At 38.6% G+C, this 23817-nt stretch overlaps 2 protein-coding genes across 9 annotated transcripts in view; one reads left to right on the forward strand and one right to left on the reverse strand.

Annotated features, from left to right (window-relative positions):
• Relch (RAB11 binding and LisH domain, coiled-coil and HEAT repeat containing) overlaps nt 1-10901 on the reverse strand; it is an 89362-nt gene extending 78461 nt beyond the window's left edge. For 2 of the 6 annotated variants that reach the window (XM_070029002.1, XM_070029001.1), the window contains exon 1: nt 10129-10853. In XM_070029002.1, the coding sequence (XP_069885103.1) occupies nt 10129-10654 (526 nt within the window). In that variant the 5' untranslated portion in view covers nt 10655-10853. Of the gene's footprint in view, nt 1-10128 lie in introns of all 6 variants that reach the window. The other 4 variants (XM_070029000.1, XM_070029003.1, XM_070029005.1 and 1 more) reach the window with 4 other exon arrangements.
• Nucleotides 10902-11099: 198 nt separating this feature from the next.
• The window catches only part of Pign (phosphatidylinositol glycan anchor biosynthesis class N), a 97433-nt gene continuing 84715 nt past the window's right edge, over nt 11100-23817 (forward strand). Inside the window, exons 1-5 of one of the 3 annotated variants that reach the window (XM_070029007.1) lie at nt 11100-11266; nt 18078-18210; nt 19522-19772; nt 22329-22450; nt 23109-23207. In XM_070029007.1, the coding sequence (XP_069885108.1) occupies nt 19552-19772; nt 22329-22450; nt 23109-23207 (442 nt within the window). In that variant the 5' untranslated portion in view covers nt 11100-11266; nt 18078-18210; nt 19522-19551. Of the gene's footprint in view, nt 11267-11857; nt 11873-18077; nt 18211-19521; nt 19773-22328; nt 22451-23108; nt 23208-23817 lie in introns of those variants that run through there. The other 2 variants (XM_070029008.1, XM_070029009.1) reach the window with 2 other exon arrangements.

The following is a 23817-nucleotide window of genomic DNA, read 5'->3' on the forward strand; positions in this document are numbered from 1 at the left end:
GGGAAAAGTGTGACTAAGAAAGAAGTTATCAGCCAGGTGAGATGTCATATATCTGTATTCCTAACTACTTGGGAGGCTGAGTTGAGACAATCATTTGAACCCAAAAGTTTGAATAGTTGAGACAAGGTGGAAAAGGAGGAAGAAGAGGAAAGCAGAGAAGAGAAACCACCATGTTCTCATATGAAGCACTTTAACCACAAAGCATTTCTTCAAATGCCAGGATGCTTGTGTAACTTCTTAACACTTTGCTTTATAACTCAGAAGCTAATGATTAGGAACTTTCATCACAGTTCACAAACCAGTAAGACCTGTTCTTAAGTTTATCAAATCTGAGATCTAAATCTATTATACATGTTGTGATTACAAGATACACAGACTAAGCCCAATGCCTTTGGATCCGACTTTGAATCCTAGCTATTTAGGAGGCTGTCATCTGGAGGATTATGAAATCAGCCCAGTGGCTCAAGTCACTCGTCACTAGCCAACCAAGCAAATGGAACAAATGAAAGCCCTTGTTCAAACCTTAGTACCAGCTCAAAAAAAAGTATGCAAGATGATTTTATAAACCATCATATAAGTATTATTTTATTTACTATTTTAATATTGAGATATATTAATTTTCACAATATTAAGAAAAATAAGGTTGGGCACTGGTGCCTCACAATGGAAATCTTAGCCACTTGGAAAGCTGATTTAAGGATTGGTTCAAAGCCAATTAAAAGCAATTAAAGTCTTAAGACTCTCATCTCCAATTAACTATCAAAAATGACAGAAATGGAGCCGTGGCTCAAATAGTAGAGGGCTAGCCTTGAGCAAAAAATCTCCAGGACAGTACCCAAGCCTCCAGTTTTAGAGTTATGACTGGTGCATGTGTGTACAAACACTCATACAAAAATTCCAGATTCTTTAAAAGGTATCTTGTAGAAATTTTACAGTATACAATGCACAAAAAAAACTGACTGGGTGCTGACAGAATGTTTAATGCAATCATGGCCAAATTCAAACATTTATTGAACAGTTATTATAGGCCAACTCACTGACAAGAAATAAAGTGAACTACCAAAACATGACTTTTTAAAAGGACAGGGACATAGAAAGTACAGGTGGTATACACCTGTAATATAAGCAACGAGGCTGAGACAAGTGGATCCTGAATTCAGGGTCGGACTGGGCTAGAGATCTTGTATGAAAAATTTTTTAAAGGAGGAAAAGAAAAAACAAGTCCATAAATGTTGTCTGTTTGTATTTATACTGTATTAATATTAATATATTTATACTGTATTTACATTAGTATTAATAATTGTCTCATTGGAGTAGAATGTTGAACTATTTTCTCACAATATATTTGATTTTTTATTATGGAAGCTCTATCATTTTAAAATCCTGTAAATACTTAGCTGTCAATTAAATGGCAGGGAAAAAAATAACCAACTAGATTTAAATTATAATTTTATAGTAAAGGACATTAAATGCCTAAAAATCTGTTATGATAAATGATATAAAATACATACTACATTTATACAATAAAGACACTATTACTAAGGTAAATGGAGCTATGGCTCAAGTGGTAGCAGATTATCTGCCTATCTGTCTAGCAAGAACAAGACCCTGACTTCAAATTATTATTACCAAAAAAATAAAAAAATCATATTTAAGCTTAAGGTCATGTCTAAATATATTATGCACTTAAGGATGAATCTCAGAAATTAATATCCAAGAAAGACAAACTTATAAAGTTATTCTAAAATATGGATGCTGAAAGAAATATGACTAAATGTAATTTTTCTACTTTGGAAGCAATGTAAAATTATATTATTGAATGAACTTTCAATGAACATTTTCTTTTAGGTGGACAGAGTACTTATAAATATCCCAATAAAACCACAATGATACTCTATCTTCTACTTTTATAAGTCAATCTTGAAATATTTGATATGGCTACAAATAGTAGAAACAAGCTGGATGCTGGTGGCTCACGCCTATCATCCTAACTACTCAAGAAGCTGATATCAGAGGATCATGGTTCAAAGCCAGCCCACGCAGGTATGTCCATTAGACTCTTAGCCATCAGAAAGCAGGAAGTGGAGCTGTGGCTCAAAGTAGTAGAGCACTAGCTTTGAGCAAACAAGCTCAGGGACAGGCACCCAGGCCAGAGTTCAAGCCACATTACCAATTTTTAAAAAAATAGTTGTAACACTGGTAAAAGAAACAGGAAAGACTTGAAGCACTTAATATGCTTGAACTGAAATAAAAAGTTAATGTCTGCATATACTAGAATCTAGGCAAATAACAACAAACAACAACAAACTTCTGTCCATCGCAAACTCACATTTTTAATTTCTGGAATTTCAATTCTCTAATGCTGAGGCTCAGTGTCCAATGGCTAGTATTTTCAAAATATTTGAGAAGACATTTTAGAGACAGTCCAACTCCCTAATATTTTTTCTTTTTTTCTCTCTGTGTGCTAGGAAGAAGGGGGACTTACAAGAAGGGGATTACAAGTGTGACCCACGGGACACTCAGCTTTAATGCTCTAATTTTTAAAGCTGTGAAAACTGAAGGCTATGTATTTACTCATTAATGCTTAATAATCTACGTTGAACAGTATACAAGTAAAATTCTGAATTAGTAAAAATGTTGGAACAAATTAAAGCCACAGGGCAAGACTAAAATTTGTGGTCCAGAAATGTGCTAAAGGCTCAAAAAATAAGGCAGCACACAAGTACAGAACCAGGAAATGGTTAGAAACAATATGGAAAATTTCATGACATTACCTTGAGCAATTTTATACACCCACAACAGGACTAGCTGGTTCCAAGAACAAATGAACATCATTTTTGACTTCCTAGAACTGTTGAAATACTAGATGAGAAAAATCTGAAAGGCTACACCCTAGACTGCAACTGTGTTCTATTCTTTCCAAAGGTTAGCCATTCTTTTTTATTGTCGGTCGTGGGGCCTGAACTCTGGCCCTTAGCTCTTCAGCTTAAGGCTTGAGCCACAGCACCACTTCTAGCTTTGTTTATGTGGTGCCGAGGAACTGAACCCAGGACCTCATGCATGCAAGGCAAGCACTCTACCACTGATCCACCTTTCCAGCCCAAGCATTCTTCATTAGAACTGAAACTTAAATATAACTATACAGCAAAGCTTCAAGATGAAAAAGACAATGCAAGCTAATTTGGTTTTGTTAGATTATTTGATTCTGTATAGCTAATAGTATATTTGACTTTTAGTTGATGACTACTTGATCATAGTCTCATTTGAATATCCTACAATTATATATGCACAATATCATGATTTTGGTGAAGTTTAATGCTGTGCTGTGTAGTATGACCACTTTACAATGCTTCTGGCAGATTCTTTACCACTTCCTTAGTATGTGTTATATTTTGACATTTTTTTTTTTAATGACTGATTTTATATCACTTGGCTTGGCTTCAAAATAGATTGGGTATTTTGACAGTTCTACTAAGTTAAAATAGTTTGCATCATATTCTTCTGAAATAACCTAACTTTTGTAGAGCTATGTTTTAAAGCACACATATGTAGCATTTATGGTTTAGCAGAAAGTGCACAGTACAGTGGCTCACGCCTATAATTCTAGCTATTCAGGAGACTGAGATCTGAGGATCACGGTTATCTGGAATCTTAGTACTGTTACTTATAACCTGGTATGTAGTAAAAGACATAGAAAGTGGGCACCCTTATTTCCCAACCAGAATCTTTATCTGCAAGAATTTATTAGATTATTTTGTATGAATCTTTTTATAAGCATGTTGGCATATGCAATTTCTCTTTCCTTAATAGATAGAATCTAGGCATACGTATATTGGCTGTATTCTAATCTATCTGCTTAAATGTATCTTGTATTTGGTGATATTTTACATCAGCACACATATATTCCTGTTTTAACTAATCTATTGTTGGACATTCTGTTTGTTTTCAGCCTTTAATATTTTTACTTAAAAAGCTTTTTTATTTTATTTTTTTGCTAGTCATGGGGCTTGAACTCAGGGCCTGGGCATTGTCCCTGAACTTCGCTCAGAGCTAGTCCTCTACCACTTGAGCCATAGCAACACTTGCAGTCTTTGCTGTTTATGTGGTACTGAGCAACCAAACCCAGGGCTTCATACATGCTAGGCAAGCACTCTACTACTAAGCCACATTCCTAGCCCAGAGCTTTTATAAAATCTAGGTTTACTTGTTGTTGTAAAAATAAACATGTCTTAAAAATAAATATAAAAAATAAAAATAAGTGTCTTAAAGGTGCAGGGGGAGGGAGGAGTTGGGGAGGTGGGGCAGGAAGGCATGGTAGGGGAAAAATAAAGGAAGGAGTAACAATGCTTGATAGGAAATGTACTCATTACCTTACTCATGTAACTGTAACTCCTCTGTACAGTAACTTTACAATAAAAATATATTTAAAAAGGAGCAATGCCTCTTCATATTTATATAAAGTAATATACATACTGAAACAAACTCCAAGATATGAAAACAAAAGAGTTTTATTTTTCTTTTTAGTTTTTGATGACTCTTCTTTACCTTATAAACAGTATATTCACATGTACATCTTTGGGAGGTTGAGAGGGAGGGCACAAAACTTGATGGAAAAAGGGTAAAAAAGTGCAGCAGTGGAGTTCACTGGACATTGATGAAAGTGAACTATACAAATTGTGGGTGGAGACGGGAGAGAGGGACTAAGAGAGAATTAGAGAACAGATGACACTGTTCAAAAGGAAATATACTCATTACCTGACTCACATAAACGTAACCCTTCCCCCCCCCCCATACACCACCTCTATAATAACAATAAAAATGCATGTCTAAGCTGGGCGCTGGTGGCTCACAACTGTAATCTTAGCTACTCAAGAGGCTGGGATCTGAAGATCGGTTCAAAGCCAGCCTGGGCAGAAAAGTCTGTGAGACTCTTATCTCCAATAAACCACTAGACAACTGGAAGTGGCACTGTGGCTCAAGCGGTTGAGCACTCCCCTTGAGCTGAAGAGTTCAAGGGCAGCACCCAGGCCCAGAGTTCAAGCCCCATGACCAGGGGTGGGGTGGGAGGTGGAAGCATGTCTAAAATAGATCAGACATGGAATTGGAGGTTAGAGAACATACACTTTTAAAATGTGATTGATAATATCAAAGTCCTCTTTTTTCCCCCCCCTTTTTAGGTCTGAGACAGTCTTGAAACTTGCAGTTTTAGCTCATTGGCTAGCACTCTATCAACTGAGCCATACTCCAACCCAAAGGACTGGTGGTCATCTTATTTTTTTCTCCTTTTTTTTTTTTTTTGAAACAAATTACTCTTAAAAGAGTGTCCTACCAACAACATGTCAGTGTACAAGTTACCTTTCAGCTAGAGTATAACACAATTACATGCAGAAGAAAATATTACTTGTAGAAAAATCTCTGTTAGAGAGAATACAGTGAGGTAGCAGATTAAAACAAAAAACACACAGATCAAGCCAGGTGCAAGATTCATGACTGTAATCAAAAATCACTCAAGAGGCTGAGATCTGAGAATTGGGGTTTGAAGCCAGCCTTCAAAGACAAGTCTTATCATCACTTGATCTGTGAAAAGCTGGAATTGTTAGTGTGGCTCAAGTGGTAGAGCACTAGCTGTGAGCAGAAAATAGAGTGAGGTCCTGAGTTCAAGCCTCTTATTACCTCCCCCACCTCCCAAATCACATATCAATCAACAGCAAAGTAAAAGAGGGCAGGGAGAGGGGGGCTATATAAGAGGGTGAATGAGGAGTAAACTTGTTTTGATATAGTTTATTTGCATGTATGAAACAGAATGAAACCTGTTTAAATTGTTCTAAGAAAGGGGAGTGGGCTAGAGGAGAATAACAGAGAGGTTGATTGGGATACACTGTTTACAAGAGCAGTAATATCACACAAAACTCTTCTGCAGAACTACAGCTTTTTAAAAAGAGGTTGTAGAAGCCTTTGTAGGATGTTAAATTAAGGCTCTCAGAGGAACTGAGGGTGCTCACTGGCTCTGTGATGTGCCCAGGTATCTTAACACAAAATCAAAGATCCAGAGAACCTTCTACCCACAATTCAGAATCCACAAACATAAATTAGTAACTCTCAAAAACAATAACAAAAATCACCTATCAACTAACAAGTCTACCAGACTCTCTGAGCTTATTTCCATGGCTTTATTCTATGCTTTAACTCAATTTTTCTACCTCTACTCCTTTGCTTTTTACATATTTCTCTGTAAACGGCAATGTATATGGATTAAAAAATATTACTAAGTTCAAAATAAAAGTCATCTCCTTTTATGTCACATAGAAAATTGAGAGCTAATACCTAAGAAAAACTCAGTAAGACGCTAATTTAAAACATACATGGATGTAATTATCTCTATAATGTACAGTCAAATAGAAATGCTATCAAGTTTTTCAAGTGAATTTCAAGCACAGATGTCTATCCGTTTTCAAACTTTTTTTGTTTGTAGGAAGACCTGTCTTTGAAGCAGGGTGAAAAAATAGGGTGAAAATAATAAGGTGAAACTCATTGCTTTATTATTATTTAGTTAGGACAGCAAACACTCATTAGTCCAGCTTAATCCTATACTATTAGATACCTCCTAACTTTCTTATTTCTCACTATCAGCAAATCAGAGCTAGTGGCCTCTAGTATTTCACTTTTTCTCATAAAATAAATTACTGTAAAATGAGTTTTGAAATTATTTTACATACTATTCTCACATGAACTTTATTAATAACAAGGCTTAAAAGGTGATTCCTGAGCTAGGTGTCTGTGGCCCATGCCTACTGACTCAGGAGGCTGAGATTCAGGGAAAGACAGCTTTGGCTCAAGTGGTAGAGTGCCAGCCAAGCAAGCAAGCTGAGCAGACTTGAAGTCCTGAGTTCAAGCTGAGTATTGCCTAAGCCCCCAAAATCCAAACCAAACCAAAATAAATGAAAATAAAAGTGATTTACCCAAGGTAGCAAATCTTGAAGCAGGAGACCAAACTGAGAGTTAGATATTATTTCTATGAGTCCACTGGTCTTCAAATTGTAGGCCACGTGGAGAATTGCATTGATGGCACAGACCCGAGGTTGCTTTATCTTGCCACAGCAACTCAATTACACCCTTATTTCTCTATTTTGTTCAGGACAACATATGTCATGAATCTTGCTGTAATTCACACATCCCAGCCCTAAAACATTCTCCTTCATTCTATTATGGCTTAGTATTCACTTGTGCTGATTCCTGGGAAGCGTCATTGCTAGATTCAATTGTACAGTAGATTAATTTCTAAGAACTCTGTGACGAGTTTCTCAAAGAAAAGTAGCCAACCAACCCAAAGTACACTCAACTTGTTCACATCGTCCTTAGCTTAGAAAGTATTTATGTGGAATTGGAGAGTAGTACTGTCTCCTGTTTCAGTAAGATGGGGCCAGCTAATTGCAGCTGGGCATGGTGTCTCACCCGCTACCATTCCAGCCATTATAGAGGCAGAGATGCAGAAGGGCCTGGTTTGAAGACAAGTCAGTGAGACTCTCAATCAGTGGTGAGGGCTTGTATTCTTAGCTACCAGGGGAGGTTCATGGTTTTAGTGTAAATAATTTAAAAGTCACATGTAATTATCAAAGCTCATTGTACTTATTAGCAACTCAGTAAAAAAAAAAAAACTTGTGGAAAAAGCTGTTCGTATTTAAGACCTTTCTCTATTTTTCATTTAACAAAATTTGTCCAAATTAACTTTTAGCCTAAAAACAGAGAGCACAATGTTAATTTTTGAGATTAAAAAGGTCTATCTTCCCAGACTAATATATCCTGCTTCCCTATATATTGCCACAGAGTTTAAAAATGTCATACTGGATTTTTTTCAACTATCTAAATTGAATCATTTTATTATGTTGTGAGCCAGATAACAGTAAGCAAGGTAGCTTGATGTTCCCAGATAATGCGTTATGCAAGGAGAAACAAAAATAATTTTTATCTTTCTTTCCTTCTCTCATTCAGGATAATAACGTTACTAATTATTCAAAACCACTACTTATCTTTGAGAGTCAAACTTCTCCACAAGGGCTATTTCATTTCCGTAACTGACAAGCATTTTCGAATACATACCATTATGTATCTTTTACCACAGAAGGATATTCTCTAACTCTCATTTGGAGTTATTAGAGTTTGAACTCAGGGCTCTACCACTTGAGCCATGCACCCACAGTCTTCAACCCTCCCTCTCTATCAAGAAGGTAACCTCCATTATACTTTTGTTTCCATGTAACCCTAAGCGGCTCAAAGTTTCAAATGCATCAATGTAAAACTACTAAGTATCAAATATATTTATTATAAGCTGCAAGGAAAATAGGCTACATTTTTACAAGAATTATTATTAATCTTGAAACAACTGGAAAGCCATGGGAAGAAAAATGAGTTAGGCAATAGATATATTGAAATGTCAGTGGCCCAGACAACAGACAACCCCATTTATCTAAGAACAGCAAACTTAATAAATTTTACAAATATTCTGTCGATATTTTCTCTCTCAAAAAGCAAAAGCATCAGACCCTCTCTCAACTTAAGACAGGAAAGGAACCCTTGTGTAAAGCAGGAGGGAAGAGAACTGGGAAGAAAGGAACATGAAAGGGCAGCAATGGTGACACTTAGGAAGGACTATGGAACACAGGGAGATAAAAGTACCTTCCATAGGTGCTGGGGAAAAACAGCATGGTCAAAGGAGAGAGGAAATAGAGGAAGATGAATAATTCAAGAAACTGTCAAGCTCATGGTGAAATTACTGCAATCAAATAAAATCCAAAAGAGCTAAAGGCTCTATGATGGATGGAGGTTTGAAAGTGGCACAGTAGAAGAACCAAGCAATTAAATTAACTAAGCCAGGGAGTGTGTGAAACATTTACAAAGGTGACATTGGAGCTAGGCCTTGAGGAGAGAGGAAGCCTTTGCCAGGGAGAATCATGAAAGAATTCAGAAAATTGTTCTTTGTCATATTTTATGTGTTAAAGGTGAGCAATAAGAAAATCTCTTCTTGGAAAAGAAAACTGTCCTACAAACTATGGAAGTTATATCTACTGAGAAAATTCCTTATCCAAAAAAGAAATGTGGTTCTTTTGGGAGCAACACTGTTTTTTTTAACTCTGGGACTTAAGCTTGCTAAGCAGGTGCTCTACCACTTAAGCTCAGTGGGATTTTTGTGTGGGGCTAGTCTGGACAGGATTTCCAAGGTATACCTTCCAAGTAGCTAAATCACAGATGTGAAACACTAGGCTCGGCTTATTAGTTGAGATAGGGTCTTGCTACCCTCCCCCCTCCTTCCTCCCAACTGGCCTCCAACAAGATCCTCCAGGGCCCTGCCTCCTGGACATGTGGGATTACAGGCATAAGCCACCTTGGTTAGCCAGGATGTATCTTGATAAGAAAATGCACTCTTGGCAGTTCCACTACCTCTACGTTTAACAATTCGAATTGCTGGTGCCATTAAAGTGTAAAGACTTTTTAAACAAACTTTATGCAGCAGAAAATCCAGTCCCTTCTTTTTTCAATACTATATATTAATTGTACAAAAGAACTGAAACCCCATTTTCTGAATAAACGACAAAAAAAAAAAAGTCCCAAAGACAACAGGTTCTTCTTAGCTGCATCTGGCTTTAGGAGACAGAAGCAACATTTATTTCCTATACCTTTTCTCTTGATTGTGAACCAAAGAATGACTGAGGGCAGTTAGAAGAACACTGTTTCCTGGTAGTGTGATTCAGGAGACGGGGGGGGGGGGGGGGGGGGCGGGGAGGGGGACGCAAAAACGTTTAGAGCAAACGTTTAGGTCGCGTTCTCAAGTCCCGCAAGAACCTGTAAACTGCAAACTTGATCATTTATAGGAACCGACTCCTATGGGGGTGGGGATCCCAGGAGCAAGTGCAACACCCAACTGGAGGCCCGGAGGAACAACAGACACTGTTGGATTCCTTGGCGTCTAGCAAAATACACTACCTCCCAACCCAACATTCACTGGCCCCCAATGACATCCCCGCATATATAGAAAAACCCCTTCCCCAGAAGTCCCCCCCACCCCGACACCCCCACAGTAACTCCCCACCATCCCAAACAACCCTGCGGGCGTGACGGGCAGCACCGACTTACTGAGCTGTCCCCCGCCCGACGCCGTGCTCGGCTCCCGACCTGCAGCGCCTCCGATGCCCGCCGCTCCGGGGATCCCGGGAGCCCCGATCCCCGGCGGGGTACCGCTCTGCCTCTCGAAGTTGCCTGGATTGGAGAAGTAGTCGCGCAGCCGAGGCAGCTCGCGGCCGCTCTCCAACAGTTCCGTGTGCAGCTCCAGGGCAGTCAGCAGGTACTGATCGCGCAACAGCTGGGCGGCGATGGCATCGATCGACAAGCGAGCCGGGGTCTCCCCGGCGCCCCCCAGGGCCATCGCCGCCGCCGCCTCCGCCGGGACCCCCGGCCGCGCGCCGCTCCCCAAGGCCAGGGGATCCTGTGGCGACAGCGAGCCCGCAGAGCCGGGGTCCAGGCCCACGCCGGTACCCAGCCGAAGTCCTGCCCGCCGCTCCTCGGTCGCCGCTACCTCGTCGTCCTCCTCATCCGAGTCGCTGAGGAACGGATTCACGCCGCCGCCGCCGCCGCCGCCACCTCCGGGCGCCATCGCCGCCATCTTATCCTGACAGGAGAGTGGGCGCCTCCCTGGCAGGCGCCACCAGGCCGCAGCCTGAGTCTGAGCGTCGGTGGCCTCGCAGCACCTACACCGCCACGGCCCAACCACGTCCCGCCTCCCCACCTGGAGGCTAAGCCCTGGCTCGGAAGTAGGAGGTCCGGGTGCGGCAACACCCACTGCTCCAGCAGCCGCTGCACCAGCAGCCGGCTCTGCAGGCGTCTTCCTGGTCCCCAGTCTCGCGAGAACTGCGGTGTGTCCCGCCCTCTCCCCGCCTTAACCCCGCCCCAGCACGCCTCAGCCCCGCCTTATCTCAGCCCCAAAGCTCCAAGATTGAAGGACCCGCTCCCGGCTCAAAAGCAAAACCCCGCCCATCACTCCTCCTGATTGGCTGGGATGCCAGGGGATTGGCCCGGGAATTATCGTGAGAGTTGCCGCGGCTCGGGCAGTGTCGGGGGCGTCTGGTGGTTGAGGGTCAGGTGTGGAGGTGGTTTTAGGGACACCCTGGTGGTTGTCCGTTGCGTGGGCTGTGGGGAACCCTTCCGATAGCTCCATGGCCTTTGGTCCTGCCTTCACGCTGAGGAGGCCTCGTTTCCGAGATCAGGTCTGACCCAGGTAACGTCCCGGGACCATCGCGCTGGAGCGCGGCGGCCCCGGAGCCGCGGCCTCGCGGGAACCGTGGTCCCGCGGATCCGCTCCACTGTTTGCTCTCGGTGACGTCTCCTCAGCGCGGAGGCCGAGTGCCCCGCACACGCTGGCCAGAGCCGGGCTTCCTGCCCTTCCCGCCCCTGTGTTTTGTCCCCGTGGAGGCCTGGCGACAGCCCCGAGTGGCTTGGGTGTGGGCGAGGGCTCCCCCCGCCCGTGGGAAGCGCGGTGCGCCGTGGAGTTTGAATGGAAGATGCAATGCCCAGCGTCGGTCTGTGACCACAGTGTTAAGTACTCGCTCACGGAACACCTGGGACTCAGCACACAATTCTCACAGCAGGGACTTTTCTCTGGAGAGTAAGCTAAAGCCCAGAGATTTTCTAGGACCCGTCCCCAGGAGCTCCACCAATAAGTCTTCAAAGGAAGTCCCGTCGTTTGTGGCCCGTCCCAACCCATCCTTTTCCCACAATGCCCTGCACGCTCTCTGCCTGGTTGGTTGAAGCTAGGATGGAGGTTTTGCTTGTGGAACTTGATTTTAAAGGTGGAGCGCTGTACGCAGTATTGATTTCCTTTGTGGTGCGTTGACATTGAAGTCTTTAATTGGGAAGACGGGCGCTTATCTTTTCCATTACCTTTTGGCTACAAGCTGAAAAAAGCAATGTTTTCCAATGGACAGAACTAGCTATTGCTGATGGCTTATTTTCTCACACAACTTGCTACTTATGCAGGTTTTCAATTTCCTACTGTACAGCCCTCAGTAGGCACCAAAACAAATAGGCAGCTGTGATTATGACTATCAGGCAAGTTACATATTACACTGAAGCCGTAAAGTATCCTTTGTGGAAAAATAAAAGTAGAGCATTCTTATATAACCTTAGGTCAGGTTATTGGTTTACAGGTAACATATGCCAACAGTTGTAGGCTTCAGTTTCAGTTGAACCAGGTTCAGCAAACTGAAATGTTCATTTGAATGGAACTCTGAGCTATTTTTATTTTTATTTTGGCTGGTACTGGGCTTGATTGCTTGCTCGCTTAGCTGGCATGCCACCACTTGAGTTATGCTTCCAGCCTAACTTTTTGCTGGTTCTTTTGGAGATAGCGCATCACAAACGTTTCTGTCCAACATGGCCGTGTCCTGCCATCCTCCAGATCTTACCCTGCCCTTGCTTACTTTAGAATATAAATTTTTTATAGGACTACCTCATGATATTCTATGTTAAATATTTTTCAGTGCCACTAGTTGAAGAAAATACGAGAAATTCCAACGTTAGGGAATAATACCAATTATATCAATGATATTAAAATGACCAATACTCTATCTTCTACATATTTTTTTAAATCAAAAGGGATTGCCGATCCTTATTTCAGTTTGCCAAAGTGATTAAAAGTTAAACACTGGAATGGAGGATTAGTGAATGACACAGGAAAAGAATGGTTAGTTTGTACAATAGAATGGATTGTTTGTACAAAAGAATGGATTGTTTGTACAATATATCCATCTCTGTAATGCAAAATTTTAGAAATCTAAGCCTAAGCTAAAGTCCCAACTATACATATAAATTATGAGACCTTGAAAAAATTCAAGCCTAAATTCTGTCAAACTCTCTGGCATTCATCTGCTAAAGGGGATAATGAAAGGCATAAAATTGAGAATAGTCTTGTCACAGTGGTAAGCCATAAATGTTAGTATGGCCAGTTATTAATTAATGAAATAGTAGTTACTGAAACATTTTTAGAAACCAAATAGCTACTGTTTTAGCAGATAAAGCCTGAAAAAGTAATTAGGACAGCAGAGCTAAAAGGAAATACCCTTAATTTAGGATCTGAGTTCTAACACTCAGGTTGAAAATAGATTAAAAATGTTTCCTTGGAGAACTGTAAGAAGTTGGATGTAGAAGTTCTTTCTTGATGAACATAGAGAAACGCGTTTTTACTACATCTAATGCCTATCCTGTAAGCGCGGGCTTGTTTTGTGACCTTGCAAGCCCATAACAAATGAACTGGCCAGTCTTCCCAGTAGGTCCTGGGAAGTGCCTAGAGGGATACCTCTATATACCCCCATCAGAACACGTTGTTTTGTTGTTCCTGTACTGGGACTTGAACTCCGGGTCAGGATCTGACCTTTAGTTCTTTTGCTAAAGGTTGGTGCTCTACTACTTGAAGCACAATTCCACTTCTAGATTTGTGAAGGTTAATTGGAGATAAGAGTCTCACAGACTTTCCTGCCTGTGCTGGCTTTGAACCTCGATGCTTCAATCCCAACTTCCCGAGCAGCTAGGATTGTAAGCCTAAGCTGCTACCACCTGACTAGAGTAGATTTTTATTTATCAATAAAAATATGCAAGTGGCACAATATATAATAATTTCTGATCTCTGCCTATCAAAATTTATTACTAATATTATTGGGAAATTTCCTTTCTACTGAAGATTTAGCCTTTATAGCTAATGTTTTATCTGCATAATAATAGTTACTGAAGTTTGTATTTTAGAAATAAAAAGATAAAATTTATTTTCCAAGCACTTTAATCATTTAAGTGTTAAAGAATATTTTTGGAGTTGGGTACTGGTAGCTCAGGCCTGTAACCCTAGCTACTCAGGAAGCTGAGATCTGAGGATTGTGGTTCAAAGCCAGCCCAGGCAGGAAAGTCCATGAATCTCTTGTCTCCAATAAACTACCAGAAAAATGGAAGTGGAGCTGTGGCTCAAGACGTAGAGTACTCACCTTGAGCTGAAGAGTTAAGGGACAGAGCCCAGGCCCAGAGTTCAAGCTCAGGACCAGCAAGAAAATTAAAAAAAAAAAATTAACTACCAAAAAGCCAGAAATTGAGCTGTGGCTCAAAGTGTTAGAGTATTAGCCTTGAGAGACAGCACCCAGGCCCAGAGTTCAAGCCCCACCACCACCAAAAAAAAAAAAAAAAAAAAAGAGGAATATTTTTGGGAGGCTAACGTTCTAAAGTTTTAGTAATATCTAATAATTTTTTACTTTTCAGTGTGTGTTAAACATCCAACAGATGTAAGCCAGATAGATTTTATTGATGCATGAAGATTGGAAAGTTTCCAAACAATTGAACCATGGCAGGAGTTTCATTCTTAATAAATGGGAACAAGAAGTGATTGTCTTTAAAGAGAAATATCACATGATAGTATTGCTTAATATTCATGTGTTTGGCTATAATAAGTAATGTGTAAATACCAATACTTTAAATTTACTGAGCTTTTTATGTATCAGAGATTACTTACACATAAAATGTGGGTCTTTTTTTTTTTTTACAGGTAGTTCAGTCTTTACAGATCTGGTCTAGAATTAAAAAGGGAATCACAGCGACCTCTAGTGTCCATAGCGCATATTGTCTTTGATATGGTAAATAATTCAGAAAACCTCAGTCCTTATCAAGTGCATATAGGACTGTGATGGACATTAGTGATGTCCTATCCTCCTTCCCTAGAATTACAGTGACGTGGTGGAGAGAGACGTTAGTCCAAACAGTCAAAGACATTGTTAAGTACTCAATCCAAAGGTTTTGGTTTCAGATTTAGCCTGCACAGTCCCTAAGGAAGTGAGGTTGAAAGGAGACAGCGTGACAAGTGAGAGTGGAGGCTAGGTTGGAAGTACGTTCTATGGAGAGGACATTGTGTAGCAATGGGGCACATGGGATACTCGGAGAAATAAAGGAGAATGGTGAAATGAGCTAAACTGCGATAAAGGGTAGTATTATGGGATGAGGTTAGAAAAGGAAGCAGCGACCAGCGACCAGTCCATGTAAGACCTTGTAAGTCTTGACTAGGATGGAGAGCAGTACAGCAGGGTTTTATACAGCATCTAAGATGTGCATAACTGTCTTTTGTTTTTTTAAAAAAAGCATGAAAATAATACTATGACTGTGTGCCAAGACAATATTAGGAGTCAGCCTGCCTGGTGCAGTAGTTCAGGCAAGAGATGGCATACCTGGAGGACTACAGGAATGGGAGTAGAGTAAGAGCCAAGAAAATAAAGTAGACTCAATTCTTGGATGAAATATAAGGGAGAGTGTGGTAAAATGAATGATGGATAATTCTGTGACTTGCATACTTCAGGATAATATGGTATCATTTCCTCAGGTATGCAAATAAGGATATGATTAAATAAAGGCAGGATAGAAAGAACTGGGTGATAAGGTAGCCTAAGACCAATTTTGAGTAATTTCAAAATTCAGTAACCAAAGTGAGACAAGAATGTAAGTAGAAAATGAAAGGAGTAATATTTGCAGAAAGGATGACATCCTGTTAAAATAACAACAAAACCCAATACAAAACAGAGCTGAGCACCAATGGCTTGCTGTAATCCTGCCTACTCAGGAGGCTGAGATCTGTGCATTTAGGGTCAAAGCCAGCCTGGGCAGGAAAGTCCATGAAATAATTACCTCCAATTAACCAGCAAAAAGCTGGAAGTAGAGGTATGGCTTAAATGGTAGAATGCCAACCTGGAAAGAAAAAACTGGGTGACGGTGCTCTTAGAAAGTACCTAATGAAATACAATGTGTAGTTCATTGTTACTAATTGAAAGAAGGCATATATAGTGATATACAAGGGAAAATATTTTCCTAAAAAACTCCTATCAAGAGCAGTAATGCTCATAAGTATTCTTGAAGGTCTTTACATGTCTGTTTACATGTTAAGTGATACTTTGTTTCACTGAATAAAGCAAGCCAATTTTAATGTTTAATATTTCTAAGATATTGGTCTAAGATACTAGATTTAGTCAAATAGGCTTTTATTCTAACAGAGGTTAGTCAAATTTCACCCACATGAATATATTTACTTTTTTCAAGAGATATATTTAACAGTAAAATTTTGTTCTATTTTCTTTAAGTCTAGGAAAGTTTGTTTCCCATTTTAAAATAATTTTATCTGGTACTTCTTTTGCTTTATAAGTTTTCATGCTTACACTGGTAGGTTTCCTCTAAGGTTGTCCAAAAGAGTCTTAGACTATCTTGGTGTTGAACTTTGATAGCTCCTGATGGATATTGGGGCTTTCTTGAATTATCCTGAAGGCATAGTCAAGGAGGAGAATTTCAGTATATCTTAAAATATTTTAAAACAGGAGCTAAAGTTTATATATATATATGGTAATGGCCATGAAAATATTTGAAAATTTTCATGAAATAAAGTGAACACATTGAATAATAATAAAAGATATTAAAAATTCTGTTTGAAGTATTGCCTGAATATTATATACCACATCTCCTTTTCATTTATCCAATTTTCTTTGTTATGCTGTATCTATTGGAAATGGCAGCTTTTTCCTTAGGATGGCTTATGAAATAAGCAAAGGAGAGAAATATTTATTGCTGAGTTACTGAATTAATTTATTGTTAGGAGAATCAATGTTCAATTAAAAAAATTGTTTCTGTATACAGATGTCAAAAGCAGTAAAGGTGCCTATAGCTTGTGAATTAATGGTTGTACTTATGGCTTGTTTAAAACATAATATGAGATATATTTAAGAATATACAATTATATATAAATTTTAATTATTCACATTGAGTTTTGTATGTGTGTCAGTACTAATGCTTGAACTTAGGACCTTAAGTTCCTGCTTGGCCTTTTTATTTTTTTCTCTAGGTTGTAGAGCTTGAACTCAGGTCCTGAGCACTGTCCCTGAGCTTTTTTCACTCAAGGCTATGGCTCTACCACTTTAAGCAACATCTCCACTTCTGGTTTTCTGGTGTTAATAGAGATAAGAGTCTCAGACTTTGCTACCTGGACTGACATTGAATCTCTGTCCTCAGATCTCAGCCTTCTGAGTAGCTAGCTGAGCCACCAGCACATGCTCACTTGTCTTTTAGTTCAAGGCTGGCACTTTAGTACTTTTGCCAAACCTCCACTCACATACTTTGCTGCCCAGCTGGCTTCAAACATCCTCAGACCACAGCCTCCTGAGTAATTAGGATTAGAGGTGTGAGTCACCAACTCCCAGCCACAGTGATGCTTTTCATAGTGAAAAATTAGAAAAAATTTCAACCTTAGATTCATCAGGAAAATAAGACTCTGTAGAATAGAAAACAGTGTGGTAAGTGATATGTGGGAAAATGTTTAATTTTTGAAAAAGAAATGTTAATGTATGCAAAAGAAAAAATGAATAAGTGCTGGGAAGGTGGCTCAGTGGTAGAGCGCTTGCCTTGCGTGCCTGAGGCCCTGGGTTTGATTCCTCAGGACCACATAAGCAAAAAAAAAAAAAAAGAGAGAAAAAAGCCGGAAGTGGCGCTGTGGCTCAAGTGGTAGAGTGCTAGCCTTGAGCTGAAGAGCTGAGGGACAGCGCCCAGGCCCAGAGTTCAGGCCCCATGACAGGACCCCCCCCCAAAAAAAAAAAAAAAAAAAAGAAAAAATGAATAAGTAAAATTGTGTGCTTTTACAAAATGTAGATAGGATGAAAATTGTAAGAAACTATTAACAAAGACTTTATTCCAGGTGGTAGAAGCATAGGTAATTTTCCTATATTATTTATTAACAATTTTGTTATTTATACTTAGAATGCCATTATTAAGTTTCTGCTTATGGTCTCATTGAGCTCATGTAGATTAAAAAAGGAGCAAACATTTACACTGAGACCATTGCTTTTGATTATTACTGCTCACTAAGAAATTTTATGTTCTTTGGACTTTGATATTTAGTTTACTCTTGATTTTCTAAAAAAATTAGCATATGATTTGACCTTTTGGCGCTGACATATTTTCTTTGTTGTATGGGTTTTTTATTTACCTTTGATAAGCATTTTTTTCTAATATTTCTTTCATTTTTGCAGCCTATTTTGCCATCCTTTTATCCATGGTATGATGATTCTTCAGTCCTGGAAAAAGATGTGTCTATAATTCAAATGATTCTATCTTTGGTGTATTTCAACCCAGGGTCATTATATGTAGCCAATACTGATTCAAGTAAGATCAAGTTCAAGTGATTTTTTTTTCTTTCTTATTCTTTAGAAAGATCTGTTAACAAAAGCAAATTAGTAGACTGATGTGAAAAATCCTCCTATAGCAAGTTTGATGGCATACTGTTTAATGGCATACTGTCTTACAGTGTTATTGAAACCTTTCGCTTTACTGAGTTGTCTTTGGGATTTGTAAGCTTGTCATATCTGTGACTATATCTCCCTGGTACTTTTTTGCCTCACACTCATAATTATGCTGACATCATGTATAGAGAACATTTTTTCCAGGGCTGAGGACCGAACCCAGGGCCTTGAGCTCGCCAGGCAGGCACCCTTCTGCTGAGCTAAACCCCTAGCCCCGAGAATATTTTTATTGAATGAATAAATGTAGCCTTTTTTTTTTTATTGATTCAGGGACTAAAAATAGAGTGCAGAAAAATAGAGTGCAGATTTTCTGAAGCACAGATGAAATTTAACTTCCTATGTATAACTCACCTAAATGGATAGAATACGTGATTCCTTTCAATTTTGTAATAGGCAAGAGAGCCCCTTGGCTCTTTGAGCTGATTACTACACTAAAAGATAAAAACTAATGAAATTCAATCTACAAATATTTAAATAATTATAAATAATAGCAACAATTGTAATATGCACAAGCAAGATATATATGTTTTTTAACTGAACCTTAATTCATCTTAGAGGTGGTTTAATTCTTTTTTGTTTCCTTGAAAAATTTTTTTTTAATTTAATTTTATTTTATTTGTGAACATACTGTACAGAGGGGTTACAATTACATGGGCAGGATAATGCGTACATTTCTTACCAAGCATTGCAGCCTCTTCCTTTGTTTACCCTTCACATCCCTTCCCAGCCTCCCCCCTCCCCCCCAATCCCAATCCTTCTCCTTCCCCCCCCCTTACTCCCCCTTCCTTGAAAATTTTTATGTGCTTAGTAAGGACTTAAACTTATTAACAGTTGTTAGTCCTAATGAACATTTTTGAAATTTTTCCGTGGTGTAGTTTGCTGTTTTTTTTTTTTTTCCTGGCACAATCTCATTGTTAAATCATGTTTATTGTTACTATTGTAAGTGGAAGAGGAGGTGTGAACTATCTAATATTCTGTAATACATGTCCTATGGAAGGGGTGGCATTGATCAAGATGAGTTGTACTTATAAACTGATTTGTTAACTTGAAGCCCCTTTATACAACTACTTAAAATAAAATAAAATACCTGTTCAGTTTATATGTACTTATGAAAATATGTGAAAACACATATGTACTAAGAATTATTTCAGTTTAATTTTGTTCCCTGTTTCAGGTTTTCTTGAAGATCAATCAGTTACGGGATATGCTGTTATTTTTTGCTTTGGGATTGCTCATACATTTTGTGTTCTTTGCCTCCATCTTTGACATTTATTTTACATCTCCGTTGGTTCATGGAATGACTCCTCAGATTACAGCATTGCCTCCTCCAGCAAAAAGATTAGTGTTGATTGTTGCCGACGGCCTTCGAGCAGACACACTTTATGAACTGGATGAGAATGGAAACACTCGAGCACCATTTATTAGGTAAGCATGTCAACGGGTACAGAGTGTCTCTTAGAAATGTTATTCTGAGGTCAGGTAAACAGCAAAATACCTTACTGTTTGTCTCACAGGGGCGCAGGGGTGATGAGAAAGAGAAGAGACCCTGCCACGTTTGCATTTCTATATTAGCCCTAGATTGCCAGTTTGTTTTCTCTGAGATGTTATTTTTATTATGGTAGAAGCTGATACCAGGAGAATCAAAACATATAGCCCTATCTGATTTGGCCTACTCATTGTAATTTCTCAAACCTAGCTAACAATTTATTATATCTGCTATTTATTAATTTATTAAAATCTGCTGTTTTTTCATGTGATGAGAAGAAATAATATTAAATACTAAATGCATTGAAGTTTAACTAGAAAATACAGAGTTTAAGCCAAAATACAGCTTGAATAAAGCCTGCTATAAAGTCTATTACCACAGTTCAATGTAACTTTGGCTTTTACTAAGTGGCTTTGGAAAGAGATGTTTAATTATTTTGGCTTACAAAGTTACTATAAACAATATATCTTTTCTGATTAATATGAAGTCCCTCAAAAACCCTTCCTAATGATTTATGGAGAGGTTAACATCAGATTCCAAAGGAGATTTATCTAAATACTCATCTACTTATCTGTCCCCAACTGTCAGCATTACTTTCTGTCTAGTTTGTTTAATATTTTTTCTTTCTTTTTGTTAGTCATGAGTCTTGAACTCTGGGCCTGGGCACTATCCCTCAGCTTTTCAGCTCAAGGCTAGTGCCCTACCACTTGAGCCACAGCACCACTTCCAGCTTTTTCTGCTTATGTGGTGCTGAGGAATCGGACCCAGGGCCTCATGCATGGAAGACAAGCACTCTACCACTGAGCCACCTTCCCAGCCCTAATAATTTTTCTTTTATGTATTACTTACTGTTGTGTAAGTCCCATGAGGGCTGAGACTTATATAGACTATTTTATACCTCCCAATGGGAGGTATGACCAGGGCAGCCCAGGATGTGACCTCGGAGAGGGGGAGGTGACTGTTTCCAGGTGTGCTGGTTACCTAGGTAATGCAGGTACTGGGGGGTGAGGGTGGGGGAAGACATGCAGGTGTAGGGGAAAGTATCTGCACAGGGCCTACATGGCCCAGGGCGGACCTTACAGTTACTATGTATGTGTTTTACCCAAATTAGTTTTATAAGGTTAATCAGTATCAAAAGAATCTAAACCAGTAACTATAAACATTTTTTTTTTCAGAAAATACTGAAAGTCAAGTGTTTATGCTTGTGTTTCTTGTGTTTCTTCTTGCTCTGCTGGCTCTCTTTCTGTACTAGCATCACTAGTGATTTTTCTTTATTCCCTACATTTTGCTAATCACTGTGACACAACATAGTATTGATAAGTTTTAGCAAAATAAACATTTTTCTGCCTTAATATCAAATTTAGGAATATGATTAAATTTGTAATTAGGAATACAAGTTGTTTACCTGCTTGGGGACTCATCACTGTAATCCTAGCTACTTACTTGGGAGGCAGATATATTTGAGGCCACCCTAGGCAAAAGGTTTGCAAGACCTCTTCTCAAGTAATAACCTGGGCATAGTGTTGTGCATCTGTCATCCCAGCCAACTAAGAGGCTAACATCAGGAGGATTTTAATTCTAGGCCAGCTTGGGCTTTAAAAACAAGGGAAAAAAATGTTGACATGATTCTATCTAAGTAGAAAAGACTGAGTGTTTTGTTGCACATCTGTCAGCTACACTGAGAAGTGTAAACAGTAGAATAATGGTCCATGCTAGACCTAGCAAAAAAGATTATATCTAACAAATAACCAGAGGGGGGAAAAGACTATGACCTAAGCAGTAGAGTGCCTGTGTGCCTAGCAAGTGTGAATTTCTGAGCTTAAATACTAGCGCTGTCAAAAAAAGAGAAATTTTCAAAAATTGTTAAAAAAGTTTTTCAACAAAGGATTATATTGTGAATATCTATATGCATTTGTTTTCAGCTTTTAAAAGTCTCTCAACACACATACACAGCTCATACACGTGTATACATAACCCACACACACATATACCCACAAACACATGTACACATACAGGGCTGTGTGTATGCATATACTTGCTTTTAATTGTTTTATTCCTGGATTATTTAGAAGCAAGATATTGTGACATTTCACCCCTAACAAACATAAATCTCTTAAGAACAGGACTTGCTCTTAAATAACCACAATACGATCATCATACCAAATGAAGTTTGACATTGATGTAATGGTATTTTGTATATTAGCTACACATGCTTTAGTGTTTTGTGACTTACACCTTTAATGTTGTGTTTGTCTTGGGATTCTATGCAGTGGTTAAGTGGTAAATTGTGCCACTTGGGCTTCCTGTGCTTCTGCATTGAACTTGTGGCATGGGTACTACAGAGGAGTCAGCTAGATTTTGAAATATTCCTTACCATCTTGAATTTTAACTTTTCAGTCTTGATTTCTTCTGTAATAATGTTACTTTTCTAAAGCCTTATAAGAGCAGACTATGATAGTAGAGTCTACTCACTATTCATCTGTGTTATCATTTAGGAACATCATAATGCATGAAGGCAGCTGGGGGATATCTCATACACGGGTGCCAACAGAATCTCGGCCAGGTCATGTAGCCTTGATAGCTGGGTTTTATGAAGATGTCAGTGCAGTTGCCAAAGGTATTGTCTGCTTAAACTTTTTTAATTAAATGAAATTCTTACCATAAAAATGTATTTGCCACTGTATGAATAATTGTAAGTACAAATGTATTTGCTACTTCTTTACTACCGAATTACTCATAAGCTGAAAAGCATGTTTTGAGATACTTTTGTAAAGTGTTTTTTTTTAAATTTTAATTTTATTGCCAAGGTGATGTACAAAGGGGTTATAGTTACATAAGTAAGGTAGTGAGTACATATCTTGCCTAACTTGTTACCCCTTTCCACATTTTTCTGGTAAAGTGTTTTTGTATGCCTTGTTCCCATGACCACAAATTGATACTGATTTTGGAATTAAGCTTTAGTCTTTCCATTTTCCTGTGGTACTCAAAGAATATAGTTGGATGGATGTTTGACTTACCTACATACTACGCTCAAAAATTAAAAAGTGATTTTGTATTTTAGTAATGACTTTTATTACTCTTTAAAAATACTAACATAAAATGTATGGCAAAATCTATAATTTAAAAGCCAGTCTAAAGATTTTTCCTAAAATTAAGATTCATTACATTCATTAGTATTTCATCTCCAGGTACTGTTATTTGAAGAATATATCATTTAGAGATTATTTGCCATGGTTATTTATTGTTCTTATTGCTTTTTTTTTCATTACCGGAAGGATGGAAAGAAAACCCTGTAGAATTTGATTCTCTTTTTAATGAAAGCAAGTACACATGGAGCTGGGGAAGCCCAGATATCTTGCCTATGTTTGCCAAAGGTAAGAGTCATTCATTATATTACTCAGGTGCACTAGGTTGTAATAAATCAGTATTTTATCATTTTATCTGTTACTATATTTATTGATTTTAAGAGACATGTTTCCATCACACATCTTTGAGGATGTGTGTTACAGTGGATAGACATGCCAGTTTAATTGGAATCATTTTTTACTTCTTAATTATACTTAACAATACTAGCACATCACACTCTTAGGTAGTATTGTGTACTCAATAAAATAGTGTATGGCTCTGTCACTTAACTTTACAATCTTAATAGCTGGTTTTATAAAGTTTTCAGTTTTCCTTTTTGAAAAATGCAACAATAGTAATGTTTTTAGAGTTAAATTAGGGAATTCCTCTGAAACATGTATTAAAGTGCTTATCACTTACCTTCATTATGGTGATAATGTTGATGTGTGATTCATTGTACTTTACAACCAAGAAATTGTAGGTATTTATAAACAAATTAAATATTAAAACTTACAATTCCTATTTGAATATATTTACTATGCCATATATTTTACATTGATATCTACGGTATTAGTGGATTTTAATATATTGAAATGCCATTATATTCAATTATATTTGCTGCAATTGAGTATGATATTT

Source organism: Dipodomys merriami, unplaced genomic scaffold (assembly GCF_024711535.1).
Source record: "Dipodomys merriami isolate MVZ:Mamm:240054 unplaced genomic scaffold, mDipMer1.0.p SCAF_2, whole genome shotgun sequence".
Classification (NCBI taxonomy): Eukaryota; Metazoa; Chordata; class Mammalia; order Rodentia; family Heteromyidae; genus Dipodomys; species Dipodomys merriami.